This window comes from Lolium perenne, chromosome 3, assembly GCF_019359855.2.
Source record: "Lolium perenne isolate Kyuss_39 chromosome 3, Kyuss_2.0, whole genome shotgun sequence".
Lineage (NCBI taxonomy): Eukaryota > Viridiplantae > Streptophyta > Magnoliopsida > Poales > Poaceae > Lolium > Lolium perenne.
Genome location: NC_067246.2, coordinates 321,614,274 through 321,628,230, shown reverse-complemented (window position 1 = coordinate 321,628,230; position 13,957 = coordinate 321,614,274). Strand labels below are relative to the sequence as shown.

Genomic DNA, 13,957 nt, shown 5'->3' with positions numbered 1-13,957 from the left:
TGCATCTAACCTAGTGGTTGCAGCCCATGGTGAAACTGGGCCAGTACCAAGGAGCCCACCCGTTGCATCTATAATATTATTTGATTGATTGATTATTTGGATGGATTCTGACTTTCATTTTAATTCTAGTTGCTGGCTATAAAACTAATGGCTTTGAACTGTCAAAAATAAAAATTGTCTACCTTTGAGACTCCAGTAATTTGGGCAACACCAGACCCGAATAGTCATGACATTGGTATAGACTAACATTATTATGTACTGCTCACCAACGTAACCTCTTGAAATTGCTGCATCAGCTCAAGGCCAGGACAGATTAACACTGATTATGCAAATGCAAACCAACATGACGGATACAAGGCGAATGAAGGGAAACAGGCACTACAAAAGAAAATGCCGTTACTTCAGAAGATACTAGAATGGAGGTCAATACTTTCATTACACGGCTCTGGTATACAGACTCTGAAAGCTGTTAGACAATGAATAACCAAAGCCAGCAAACCAGCCAGGAGTACAACATGATTAACACTATTCTGTACAACACAAATAACTTAAAAAGGATAATTCAGCTTGGGCAGAATGCAGAAGATAACTGGGTCACAGCGAGAGCTTCACATCATTGCAGATGGAAGACGAATGAAATCACAAGGCAAATGTGGTGTACTTTAGTCATCACCATCTTGATTGGTCAGAAACTCAACATGGAAGCAATGCAGCACAATATGCAAATTCCAGCACAGGTAGCACTCCCAGGTTCCACATAACCAGAACTGGATAGACATCCCACATATGATATGCTAGCTGCTGCTGTTTAGTCATATCTCTACCATGCTCTTTTGAATGGATAACCTTCGAATCTTGGTTTCAGATTAGACAAACTCTTTGCTCATTGCCATGCAATTTCGCCACATTTTCTTCACTTGGCAAAAAAACGTGTTGGATCAATCACCATATCACGTACACGGTAAGATTTTTCCATGCCTTCATCATCAACATTAATGTCTATTGGTTGAATCATACTTCTGATTAGGAGCTCATTGAGTAACCTTCTCCTAGCACAAATAGTCTAATATCTTGTTTTTAATGATAAACAAAACATTCAGCTATCCATTTCCGGATCAAATGACCTTGCCTAATCTTATAATCTTCTCAAAACATACTTAGGCATAATAACTAACCCTAGAGATGAAAAGGTGAATCAAAACTACTAGTAAAAGAGGATTGACTTCTAGATCACCACTCAGACATAACCCACAAGCCAATAACCTCCTTTACTAGATATAATATAGCGTTTATCATATTGTGAGTGTGTGGCTCCTGTTGTGTTGTATCTCTAGCCTAACCCAACTTTATTGAGGCTAAAGATGGTGCTGTTGTTGTTCTATGATCTACCTTCGCATCATTTATTATATCTAAGCATATTTCCAGAGGATTACAAAATTAAGAGAGACCAGCCGATATGGAAATGGATAGCTGAAGGTTTTGTGTATCATAAAATCAAAAAATTGGACCACTTAAGCTAGGAGAGGGTTACTTAAATGAGCTCATAAACAGAAGCATGATCCAACCAGTAGACACTAACGGTGAGGGCGTTGCAAAAGCTTACGGCGTACATGATATGATGCTTGATCTAATATATCCTTGCCTAGAGAGAAAAACAGTGGCAATATTTGATCCAACAGAGGACCTATGCATATGAAATTATTTGTGACTGTTAGTTGACAACTCAACAAAAAATGCATATAATCTTTCTTTATAGAGAGAAGTAGAGTACAGAATCATGAGTATCTACGAAACGAGTATAATCATGAGTATCTACGAATCATGAGTATCTACGAATCATGAGTATAATCTTTCTTTACTGTAAATTTGACCAAGCAAGAACACTTTGGAAATCCTACCAATCCAGCTAGTCGTACCAAATCAACACTTGAGATCTGCCAGCTCAAAAGTAAAACATGTACGGATCTACCAGGTCGAAAGAAAAGCATGCACAGATCTGCGGTGGGTGAGCAACAATTCTGCAGTTAAGATGCACACCCCAGCCGGCTACCATAAAAAAAAGTAAGTGGTAACCTAGCGTGCAACGTTTACTTGGAGAAACAGACGAAATTATCTAGAGCAGCAGAAGCGATTTATACCTCCCGTCCGTCGTTGAGATCCTTGCCGTGCAAGATCCGGCGCCTCGCCCTGCGCGCGCCTCTTCAGGCCTCGGCACGTACGTACCGACGAGCAGACCGCCGGTGGTCGGCCGGCCGAGGCCGAGATCTAGCCTCCGGCCCTGGCCCTGGCCCTGGCCCTGGCGGGCCGGAGCCCCGCCGCTAGATCTACTCCACTCCTCTCTCTATCCCTCTATGGCAAACTGGCTCTCTCCCACTGTCCAAGCCGCGGTAGAAATAAACCCCGGAGCGGAGGGCTCGCTACCGGGAGCGACCGATCACGCGCTCGCCCACAGCTTCTGCCCTGTGGCCCTCTCCACGGGTGGGTCCCACGAGTCAGCTGGCTACTGTAGCTTTGGACGGGGTTAGCCGGGAAGGGCTCAGATGCGATCTGAGGAAGCGTAATAAATGGCCTGGGATGCCGCGCAGGGGGTAAATAATGATGCCTGCCACGCCGGGACAATGGGATAGGTGGGCGGTGGTCGGCCACCAGCGCACCGCACGCGGCCGGGTCTCTGCCGCTTGCGACGAAATTGGTGCCATTGAAGACGTGCCTCTCGAGCTGCGCAGTGTGCAGCAGTAGTTTTTTACTGGAGCATCTTCATAATCTTCTTTTTTTTTGACTGATCCATCTTCATAATCTTGGGCTTCAGAGCGGCAGCGAAACGTTGGTCGGATTAATCAACCCGGGATACAACAGGGTTTTCAAACAAAAAAAACTCAGAGCATCTCCAGTCGCGTCCCCCAAAGGGATTTGGGGCGCGCCGGACAAAAAAAATGTTCCAGCCGCGTCCCCCAAAGCCCATTTTTGTCCGGCGCGCTCCAATACGGTGTCCGGCGCACCGAGCCCGTCCCCGTCCCACAGGGGACGCTCCGGGGACGCCGGACACAACGAAAAGCGGGGCCAACCGACGCGGAGCCGACCCGTCAGCGGCACAGGGAAAATTCGTCTCACACTCCCGCCAAATCCCGCCGCTCCCGCCAAATCGCGCCTATACCGCCGCGCACAGGCCTCCCAAAACATATCCCGCCGCCGATTCATTTCTCCTATCCCGCCGATTTCTTTCTCCCTCCCGCCGTCCACCCGCCGCCGCTACCCTCTCCCCATTCCATGGCGCCGCCGACAGCCCCCAAAAAGATGGCGAAGAAAGCGGGCAAGAAGCCGCCGGACAATGCGACGAAAGGGGCGAAAGCGCCGTTCGCGAAGCCGCGGAAGGCGCCGGCTGCGAAGAAGAAGCCTGAAGGAATGACCAAAGATCAATGGCAGCAAGATTGCCTGCGCCGGAAGCTATCGACGGCGGAGCGGAAAGGACGGAGGGCGGTGGAGCTGGAGAAGAAGGCTCAGGCGGCGCGCCAGCACCAGCACGTAATGGCCGGGTGTATCGCCGCCACCAACGCGAGCCCATGGAGTACGTCCATGCCGGTGTACGTTCCGGGAGTGATCTCTCCGTCGCAAGCCGCCTTCTACAACGACGGCCCCTCCGCCACTCCCGGGTGCGTGACGCCTAACTTGTCGCTGCACTACCAGGATGCGCTGTCGCACGGCGGCTTCAACCCCAACAACCTCTACTCCCCGGCGTACGAGCAGCGCGAGCCAGGACCCGGTCCGGACGGCGACCCTTTCACCGGCCGCAGGGGTCCGCTCGAATACGACGGCACCGGTGCTGAGGAGGACGACGGGGTTGAGGAGGAGGACGACGACGAAGAGGAGGGGGTGGAGGACGACGAGGAGGACGACGATGAGGACGAAGAGGGCGACGAGGAAGAGGACGACGAGGGTGCCGGTGACGATGATCTCGTGGAGGTAGACGCGGACGGCGTGAGGACGAAGAAGAAGAAGAAGAAGAAGGCATCGGGCACACGAGGCCCGAAGTGGACGCCTCTGGAAGATCTTTGTCTGTGCGAGTCGTGGGCGACGGTGAGCCATGACTTCATCATCGGCGCCAACCAAAAAGGCGGGAAGTATTGGGCGAGAATCAAGGCCGAGTTCGATGAGCGCAAGCTCATCAACAGCGACTACAACAAAGTGACAATGAAGAGGAGCCAAAAGGCAATGTCGACGCGATGGGCCATCATCCAGGCGTCGGTGAACTCCTTCCATGGGTACCATCACGACTTAGAGAGCAGAGGCGACAGCGGCGCCGACGTCGCCAAACTGGTACGACTGTTTCTTCCATAATCCGTAGCGCCTACATTGTGTTCGATGAAATGACTCTGCTTCCTTTGGTTAGTTTGATCGGGCCATGGATTTGTACGCGAAGAACTCGGAAGGTCACAAGTCTTTCGTGCTCATGCATTGCTATGGCAAGCTCAAAATGAATGAGAAATGGCGGCTGACGCGCTTGTCGCTGTCCAAGGGGAAGGACGCCATTGATCTGGACGCGCCGCTGGCAACTTCGACAGGGCGTCCTACTGGCAACAAGGCTGCCAAGGCCGCCTTGGCCGACGCTGCGTCGTCTGAGAAGACGCATGCGTCGATCACGAAATGCCTCGCCGACGTCTCCTCGACCTTTATCTCCCGCGACAAGAAGGCCGACCAAAGGTGGGCCGAGCTGCTCAAGAGGCAAGAGGAGAAGCTGGAGCTCAAGAAACGCAGGGATGACATGTCCCTGCTGAGAACGTCGACAGAGGGAATGTCTCCCCGGACGCGAGCGGCGCACAACTTCTTCAAAGGCCAGATCCTCGACGACATCGAAGCCAAAATGGCGGCGGCGGACGCGGCGGCCCTGGCAGCGGCATCGGCATCGGCGGCGGCAGCGGCAGAAGAAGAGCAGCCGACGCGTCTTCATCGCTACACTGCGTCGGCCTCTGCGTCGGCGACGGAGCGACGCACCATGCACAGAACAGCGGATCGCGACGAGGTCGTCGTGCTCGACGGGCCTGCGTCGACTCAGGATACGACGCCGTCGCCCAACCCCTTCCCCTTCTTCTAATTTGCATGCACCACCGGTCTGTAATATGATCGCGCGCCCAGTACTTTGATCGATCGCCGCTACTCTGATCATGACGAATCGGCGGGAACGATCTCTTTTAAATGCATCTATTTGAATTTCTGATTGGGGGCGGCGTTTGGGGGACGCGGCTGGGGAGCGACGTCCCCCAAACGCGGCACGAACAAAACACGTACCCTCAAACGCTCGATCCGGCGCGGTTTGGGGACGCGACTGGAGATGCTCTCAGGCTCAGCTATCACCACCAGGCGTTGTTATGGACTCGTGGCTACGATCTGACGGAGCGACGAGGGTTTTGTGAGAGGGATTGCGAATTGCACCGTGCGGTCATGCGTGCATGATAATTGCCATCCATCCAGTACCTGACTGGAGATCTCTCTCGCACAAAGAGAGAACATATTCCAACTTATCTCTCGCGTTTTTTCTAAGCACGAATCAGCGTTCCCAGCAAAAAAAAATTAATACAAGTGGCTCAAACTTCCCCACATGGGGTAAAATATTCGCGACCAGATCCTACTCGCTGGACGCACAGGAATGGGTCGATATATTGCACGGCGGGAATAATGGGGAGAGGGCATACCTGAGCATCATGTGTGTGGAACATCACTCTTGGCCAAAGACCCAATCACCCATTCCTCCAGAAATGGTTTGCATCGGCGCCAATAATCCTACAGAGGCTAACATGTCGGAGCGGAGATACCATGTCCTCCATATTATTCGCAGCTGGACACAAGGTTCACCACAAAGCGAGCAAAGAGCACGTTTACATAGACACACGACGGTACAGATGGTATGCTGACAGGTCGGAGCGACACCATGACTCAGCAACTCTCTTTACTGCATCACTACAGGTGACTGGACAGTCAAGCCCTCTTGAGAAACTGAGCGTGGTGGGCGATGTGATCATCGATGAACGTGGCGATGAAGAAGAAGGAATGGTCGTATCCCGGCTGCATGCGCAGATTCAGGGGAACTCCCGCGGCCTTACACGCCTCCTCGAAGTTGCCAGCCAGCAGCTGCTCAGCCAGGAACTTGTCATCCTCTCCCTATTCAAATTTAGCAAGGCAAAAAAAGAAATAGATAAGTGGTTTTGCAGTAACCGTTTATTTACACTACAATTTTTGGAGGGACGGACTAACAAAGACAGATGTGACAGCGTTTGGTAGTGTACACAACTTTGCAAATAGCAGCATACTGTAAGATGGCAAATCATCATAGGGATAAGTTTTGGAATCCATATCCATCGAATAACAACTTGTGTACAACTGAACTACCCTTCAGGGACCTGCCCTTTCAGTCTTTCACCATGTTCATCAAAACTATCATGCTATGTACAATCAATTCCATCATGCAGTTGTGTTGACCTGCCAACCGTCAGCTCTGGGCAGTTGAGTTGACCATGTGTAATCATAACACGAGAGGTAATGGATGCTACACTGATGGAACTTCTACAAGCATGTCTGATACAGAAACACCGTGACATGACCTTGATAGACTCTTACTGAACATGCGACAACAGACTCCTACCAATGCTAACCAATCTAGACAGTACATACTGTCACTTAATGAGGCAATCATATAAAAGCATATCCAGTGTAGAAGACCACCAAAATGATTGAATCCGCTTTGTCTTTCGCAAAAAAAAAATGGCTTCATGTCTTTCAGAAACTAATTCACTGGCAGAAAAGGAATGCTACGCCTATGGAACTTCTACAAGCATGTCTGATAAAGACTTGCCATGACATGGCTTTGACAGGCTCTTACTGAATGTGCAACAGACTTTGACCAGTGCTAACCGAGCTAGAAAGTAAAGACTATCACTTTAGGAAAGCATATCCAGTGTAAAAGAGAACAAAAGCATGCATACCAATCAAAATGGCTTCATGCCTTTCAGACACCAACTCATTTGAAATTGTTATGTAGCTCAATTTATAACTAACCGATCAGCTGCATATTATCCAGGAGGATGACTACATGCTGTCACAAATGCCTGACAGCAGGTCCTAGTTCAATGCTCACTTGTAAATTGAAGCAACATTTTCCAACCACCTTACATGCCCGTGGAGATGACTAGCTGCTCAGTAGTCACTACACTCGGATCGAAACATGCAACTTAACATGCTAAATGGTTTCATTCCGGCAACATAGGTTAAACAACACGATGGGCTAGAAATAGCCTGAAAGCAGGAATTGGACACTATTCATTTCATAGTTGCATTATACATTTATACCTGGTCAATCAGGATAGAAGTTGAAACTCCATTGGACTTTTTAATTAAGCAGGTTGCATCGTATTCCTGCAACAAGGACACACTATTAAGTAATACATATTTGACATGTCTCGTTTGAGAATGGATGGAGAGAGGGAGGGAGGGAGATGACCCCAGAGAGGACTTACCTCCCATTCAGATTTAGCTGAACCCAAATAGTTTGAGAATGCTTTCTGACCCCAAGGGCAGTTTATTGGGTTAGCAATTGGAGCAAATGCAGACACTGACTGCATATATAAATATGTTCAAAAGGCCAAGTGAGATTTGATTGAAATAATAATAAGAGAGTACAGGTTGTATATGAAGTCGACACCTACAAGTTTCCTGATTTGGAAAAGATTTCTAGACAGAGATTTCCAGGTACTGAGGTTTAAACAAATACTACCTTGTATTTGTCAGTGTTCTTCAAGTAGATAGTCAGTGCACCATGACCTCCCATAGAGTGACCAAAAATTGATGCACATGACATGTTAAGCTGTTCAAAGTTGCCACTTAAAACTTCTGGCAGCTCCTTAACAACATAGTCATACATGCGCCAATTTTTCCACTTATCATTTGTGGCATTCAAATAAAATCCAGCACCTACTCATGAATAGTCAAAAAAGGAATGTTAGGCACCTCTAGCCACATGCACAGACACATAAACTTATCAACATGACACAATGCTTCAAGTGGTGCTTGCTTACAAGAACTTGACAAATGTAAACAATCTGGACTCTCTAATGGAGAAAAGAAAACCAGGGCATCCATAGCATGAACTCATGAACATAAATTCTTATTTTGATCCAAGAATAAGAGGTATTCAATTATAAAATCTTAACGGACAAACGTAGGTAGTAGATGAAAGAGTTAATGGCCACATAATATTTCTTTTTGCCCTAGTTGCCGGATCGACTTGCTGAATAGGGCATGTGTTTGTGTCTTAACAGGTTAACAAAGGCCAAAGGGCAACCATATTATCAGATCCCACTTTCATATGGAAAAATCTAAACCACAGGATATATATCTGCTGTGTTTTAGATAATTAATTAATTAGTTAAACATATGGGCTGGTGGCATGCTGATGGCTGAGACAAAGTGTGTTATCGCTAGTACAATCTGACTACCTTCTAACTGAGCTTTGACCACATAGAGATATAGCAATGTCAAAATGAAAAGGATATTCCTAGTTCAATGTGTTGATTAAATATTTATTTTCTTAGCAACTCCACGAGAGGTTTCATCTATTAAGAACATGTTAGTGTATTTATGTGCATATGTTTTTAAGAAAAACTGAAAAAATTATAAATATCTACTCCATATCCAACACAATATCAGCAAAGCAACATAAACTTAACACAAAAACAGAAAACAGTCAAGCTACTGAAATATTTTCAATGGATGCTATGAAGGATACATTAATATTCCATTCATGGCACAGGATGTCATGCAGTAAGTTATACTCTCATGGAAGTTGTCACATATCGTATAAATTGCAAATGTCAAGCAAGATTGTCTTAGTTATAGTTATTACCAACACCAAAATCCCAACTATCTGCCTCTCCTTCTACATTTAGTCCACCTGCATGAAACAAAGGAGAAGAATGATAAGAAAAGGAAAAGGTTTAAGAGTTTAAATAAGGTCCAAGAATCCTATAATGCGTTCTCAACAAAAGAAAGGTAATAAGCAAAAGCAACAGAGATGAGATCACATTGAAGACAAGTTGTTTGGTAGCTACAGAAAACAAAACACTTCATTTGTCGCAAGAATATCAGGAAGAAGGCAGTCGTTCATCAAACTAGAATGACTGTAAAGTTATTCAGATTCAACTCTTCGCCATCTTTAGACTGAACAGATCTATCTTATTGCTCAACTAGGTAGAAAAAATGAAATGTAAAATACAGTTTACACATGCCCAGACAAGAAGCAGGTTCTGTTTTGTTGGCCTTATTTGATTATGACGTCTACCAGCCTTCAGATCTATCTAATTGCTCAACTAGGTCGAATAGAATGAAATATAAAATACAGTTTATACATGCTCTAGACAAGACGTAGAATGTGTTCTGTTGGCCTCGTTTGGTTATGAACTGAAACGTCTTCTAGCCCCTAACAATCCAAACTGTAAAATGTAAGTTATTATGTGTCAGAAAGATACCAAAATTCTTATGGTTATCTTGTTCCTTCAGCTCCATACACCAGCAGCACTATTGTGGAGGATTAGATTACTCATGCGGGAGGCTTGCTAAACCTACTAAGCTACCGGGTAGCAACATGACAATGGACACTTTTTGACATGTCCAAATTGGTAGACACCACGAAAAGTCTTTCGTCATAAAAGAGTAAAAATGTATACTAAATAGCATGGAAAGTGACCTACTCCTTATATGGGAAATTGGAATTTGGGGTCAGACACTCAGCAGAAAAGTGATCCCTACATGGAGACCTGTGGAAAGTATCGACCCACTGCAGCAAACAATTTTGGATACAATAATCGACGGAGCCACAAAACGGAATGACACAACCATTAAGCAGCGGCAATTCCGAACAGTCAAACTGAAGTGCAGTGCTAGCAAATGGACATGGGAGTCACCCCAATTACCAAGCAACACGTTATTATTTGGCCAAAGTGTTATTGTATGAGTGGGGTGATACTCATGAGTATAACCATGCCCAACCTGAAAAAAAAATGGATCAAGACTATTTACAGCTGCATAGGTGCAACAGACCCAATTGTGAAACTTACTAGTTACTAGTCTCACACCAGTTTTAGCCAGAAAAGTATCAGAAGATCTGTGCAATCCCACAACTGACAATGATGCAATTAGCACATTAGTGATTAGATTTAGGCCCTCAATAGTCCCTGCCTAGCACAATGTTTAGAAATGAGTGCATCCTTAAGCACACACAAAACATAATCCAAGAACCAGTTATAAGTTGAAGCGTCAAGCACAAATGAGGCATTGGTGATCATTTTCTATTGAAACTCAACATGCATAATTCATGCCACTTCATACTTATCCTGAATTTTATCACAGCAATTTGACAACCAAGTAGGCAAGGCAGTGCAGCGCTTTGGTTGTGACCCCGTGACATCTGCAGGCATATGGGTATTGGGTACGTCCTACAATTGCACTGGTAGAGGCATCCTGATTCCCAAATCTAAATGCTCAAACCACCAAACATTTTTCACCAAAAAAATCTTAACCTTACTGCTTTTGGATGGTACGGCCGTAGAAGGACGAGCAGGTATAAAACCCTAGAAATTAAACGCGACGAGAGAGGGGTTTGGTCTCGACATACGCGGGGACGTGTCAGGGGCGACGAGGGCGACGCCGTGGGCCGCGGCGGCGCGCTGGGCGCCGGACTTGATGATGAAGTTCTCGTCGGTGCAGGTGAGACCCGAGAGCCAGTACAGCACCTGCGCCAAAACGGAGAGGAGATATCAGATTCCAATGGCGGCCTGGCGGGGATAATGGTCCGTGGGCGAGCGGGTTAGGGCACTTGCTGGGAGCTTGGACGGCGGGGCGGCGGGGAGGAAGAGGGAGAAGGTCATGGGGCAGCCGAGCGTGGCGCTGTGGTGGCGGAAGCGGAGGTTGTGGCCGCCGAACATCTTGGTCTTGCTCAGCTGCTCCAGCGCCGCCGCGGGCGGGGGAGCGGTCGCCGCCATCGCGATCGCCGGCGAGGTGGGGGGCGAGAGGGAGTAGTGGACTGGGAGTGACGGAGCGTGTAGATTCTAGAAGAGGGGATGCCAATATCCAAAGGGAATGATCGCCTCCTTTCATCCCTCCGCTCCTACAAGTAAGGCCCAAAACTGCAGATGCTAGAGAGGCCCAATATGTCTAGCTATCCTTTTTCTCCTATTCCTCGAGTTTGCATGTTAGACTGAGAGATTCAAGGTTAAAGACAACCACTTTTTTTAGGTATAAAAATATAACATCTTAAGCGTAGTTCTAGATTTTTAGGGGCTCTTCTTGTTGTTAAATTGGGACATATGTCTTATCTATCAATTTGAGTTTTTCTCGTGTATTGTGAAGGTGGGCGGCAGGGAGGATGACCCCTCGTGGGACTAGGATTTTTCGCATGCTGGAGTTGAGAGATTCAAGGTTAAAGATAACCACGTATATGAGCATAGTTCTACAGTTTTAGGGGCTATTCTTGTTATCAAATTAGGACATATGTCTCATCTAACAATTTAAGGTTTTCCCGTGTATTGTGAAGGTGGTAGAAAAACTTGTCAATTTTTTTGACTGATTTACGCAAATCCGGTGATCTTAGAAAGGGGGGAAATAAGAACCACATGGAAAATTTAAAATAAATCAGCTTACCAACTTAGCTCGAGTGCATTGTGGAGGGTGTGCACTTGCATTAATTTAGCCGAAATTATTGAAGCTTTTGGTGAAAATTTTCAAAAATTCACAAATTTTTGTTAGGTGCAAAACAATATTTCGCAAACGAGATGTTAAACACCCATATAGTATTATTTATTTTTCTCATAGGAGATACATTACATGCCTCCATTAATCGTTAAATTGTATATCCAATTTATTAGAAAAACTTGGACAACTCCACTGGAATAAATTAAGTTCATTACTCATTTATACCAAACATTTTTGCTGATCATCATTATTTCACCTAACTAAATTATATTTATCCACAACATACAATTAACTGATATGCTTATTTTATTTAGCAACATGTAGTATTTTACCTATCATTGCAAATATGAAATTCTTGGTTATATATATTTCAAATTATGATTGTCTATTGAACTGATTTTCTTATAAACATAACAAAAACACAAAAGCAGATTCATTTGTGATATAATTTGTGCAGAAATGTACATATAGTATGTTTATATGTGTATGTGTCTATTTTTCTTGTCATTAAATATCATGGCAATTTATTTACAATGTACAATTTATAAAAAAATATCCGAATAGGGGTTTCTAGAGTGCAAAGTGACAACAAGTCGTGTGTCCTTAAATTGAGTTATCATCTTATTTTCAAAAAGGAAAGCGAAGCCTCGGTATGTTATGTGCATCAACTGATGCATACAACCTCATTCAGTTTTCGTTCTTGCTAATTTGCTTGGTCATTTTTCTTTTTTTTGGCTCATAAAGTTCAACAAATTTGGAGAAAAAATAACAATGCTAGAAAATCTTGCCACAATTTTTAAACTATTGCATTTGGGAAGCAGAACGTATGCTAAGTAATGAGCAGAAATTTGTGGGAATAGGGGTGTAACTAGATTGATGACCCCCTAGATTTATTCTTTGCATACTTTTAAACGATGTAATTATTGTTGGCAATTATTAAAATCCCAGAGCAGAGTTCCCCCTAACGCCTTTCACAATGCATCGTTTCTTAGCACGTTATCATAGGTAACTATGCAAGTTAAGAAATAACTATCATAATGCATTGTTTCTTAGTGTAATATCTAAATTTAATGACTTTAGGCTCATGCATGCCTGTGATCGGCTTATAAATGTATTTTGCCTATGGCTGCGTGCAAGTTTTGTATCTTAGCTAAGATACATCAACTCTCTTTCATCATTAATTAGGGTGTCACGTCATCACTTTGCTTATGATATCGCGCTAAGAGATAAGCATTGGAGAAGGCGTAAAAAAGAAAGTAGCCCAACACACCTAGATGTGAAATGGCTTCTCCTAAAAAAATGTAGCGCAACCCACTAGTTATTAGACTGCTCAGATTCATAGTGGGGAGTAACATAAAGTAGTAACATGGTGCATGTACTACCCTATGTTACTACCTTCATAGTGGGTAGTTACATATATGTAGTATCATGCATGTTCTATTTGTATTAGATTGTAGACTCATCTTGTCTTGAGAAGTGTGATGTTATGATAACATAGCTAGTTACCACCTCACTCTCTTTCTTCATTTATTGTCATGCCATGTCACCAAAATGTTTTGGGATATGTGATGTTACTACCTATGTTACTCCCACTATGAGCAGTCTCAGGCTGGTCATAGTGGGGAGTAACTTAGACTAGTAACATATGTCATGTTACTAGTCTAGGTTACTACCTTCATAGTGGGTAGTAACTTACTATATGTGGTGTCATACATTGTATCATTTATTATGTTGTAGACTCATCTTGCCTTCAGTTGTGTGATGTTAGGCTAGTCATAGTGGGTAGTAACTTAGACTAGTAACATGGCATATGTTACTAGTCTAAGTTACTACCTTCATAGTGGGTAGAAACTTATATGTGGTGTCATGCATTGTGTCATTTATTATGTTGTAGACTCATCTTATCTTGGAGTGTGTGATGTTATGGTAACATAGCTAGTTACTACCTCACTCTCTTTCTTCATTCATTGCTATGCCATGTCACCAAAATACATTGGGTTGTGTGATGTTACTAGCTATGTTACTCCCACTATGAGCAGTCTTATGGTAACATAGCTAGTTACCACCTCACTCTCTTTCTTCATTTATTAGCATGCCATGACATGGCATGCTAATAAATGAAGAAAGAGAGTGAGGTGGTAACTACTCCCTCCGTCCTAGAGTGTTAGTCACAATTCTCTAATATCTTGGCCCAAGGCTTAATTTGATTGGGGCTGAAATTGTG

At 44.8% G+C, this 13,957-nt stretch overlaps 1 protein-coding gene and 1 long non-coding RNA gene across 2 annotated transcripts; both read right to left on the bottom strand.

Moving 5' to 3' along the window:
• Nucleotides 1–379: 379 nt before the first annotated feature.
• LOC127345664 (uncharacterized) lies at nt 380–2,347 on the bottom strand. The gene is made up of 2 exons (XR_007878794.1): nt 2,139–2,347; nt 380–1,684 (listed from the first exon to the last, which is right to left on the bottom strand). It is a non-coding gene; the product is annotated as an uncharacterized lncRNA (long non-coding RNA).
• Nucleotides 2,348–5,802: 3,455 nt separating this feature from the next.
• LOC127345663 (S-formylglutathione hydrolase) lies at nt 5,803–11,069 on the bottom strand. The gene is made up of 7 exons (XM_051372155.2): nt 10,863–11,069; nt 10,658–10,775; nt 8,891–8,938; nt 7,763–7,959; nt 7,506–7,604; nt 7,339–7,404; nt 5,803–6,153 (listed from the first exon to the last, which is right to left on the bottom strand). Exons 1-7 carry the CDS (start codon nt 11,022–11,024, stop codon nt 5,971–5,973), a joined length of 873 nt encoding a protein of 290 aa, XP_051228115.1. The 5' UTR covers nt 11,025–11,069; the 3' UTR covers nt 5,803–5,970.
• Nucleotides 11,070–13,957: the final 2,888 nt, after the last annotated feature.

Excerpts from the sequence above, each read along its gene's own strand:
- LOC127345663 (XM_051372155.2), bottom strand. The coding sequence starts at position 11,024 with ATGGCGGCGACCGCTCCCCCGCCCGCGGCGGCGCTGGAGCAGCTGAGC. Across the intron at positions 7,960-8,890 it reads TAGTTGGGATTTTGGTGTTG|GTGCTGGATTTTATTTGAAT; the intron begins GTAATAACTATA and ends ATTCATGAGTAG. Across the intron at positions 6,154-7,338 it reads CTTCTATCCTGATTGACCAG|GGAGAGGATGACAAGTTCCT; the intron begins GTATAAATGTAT and ends AAATTTGAATAG.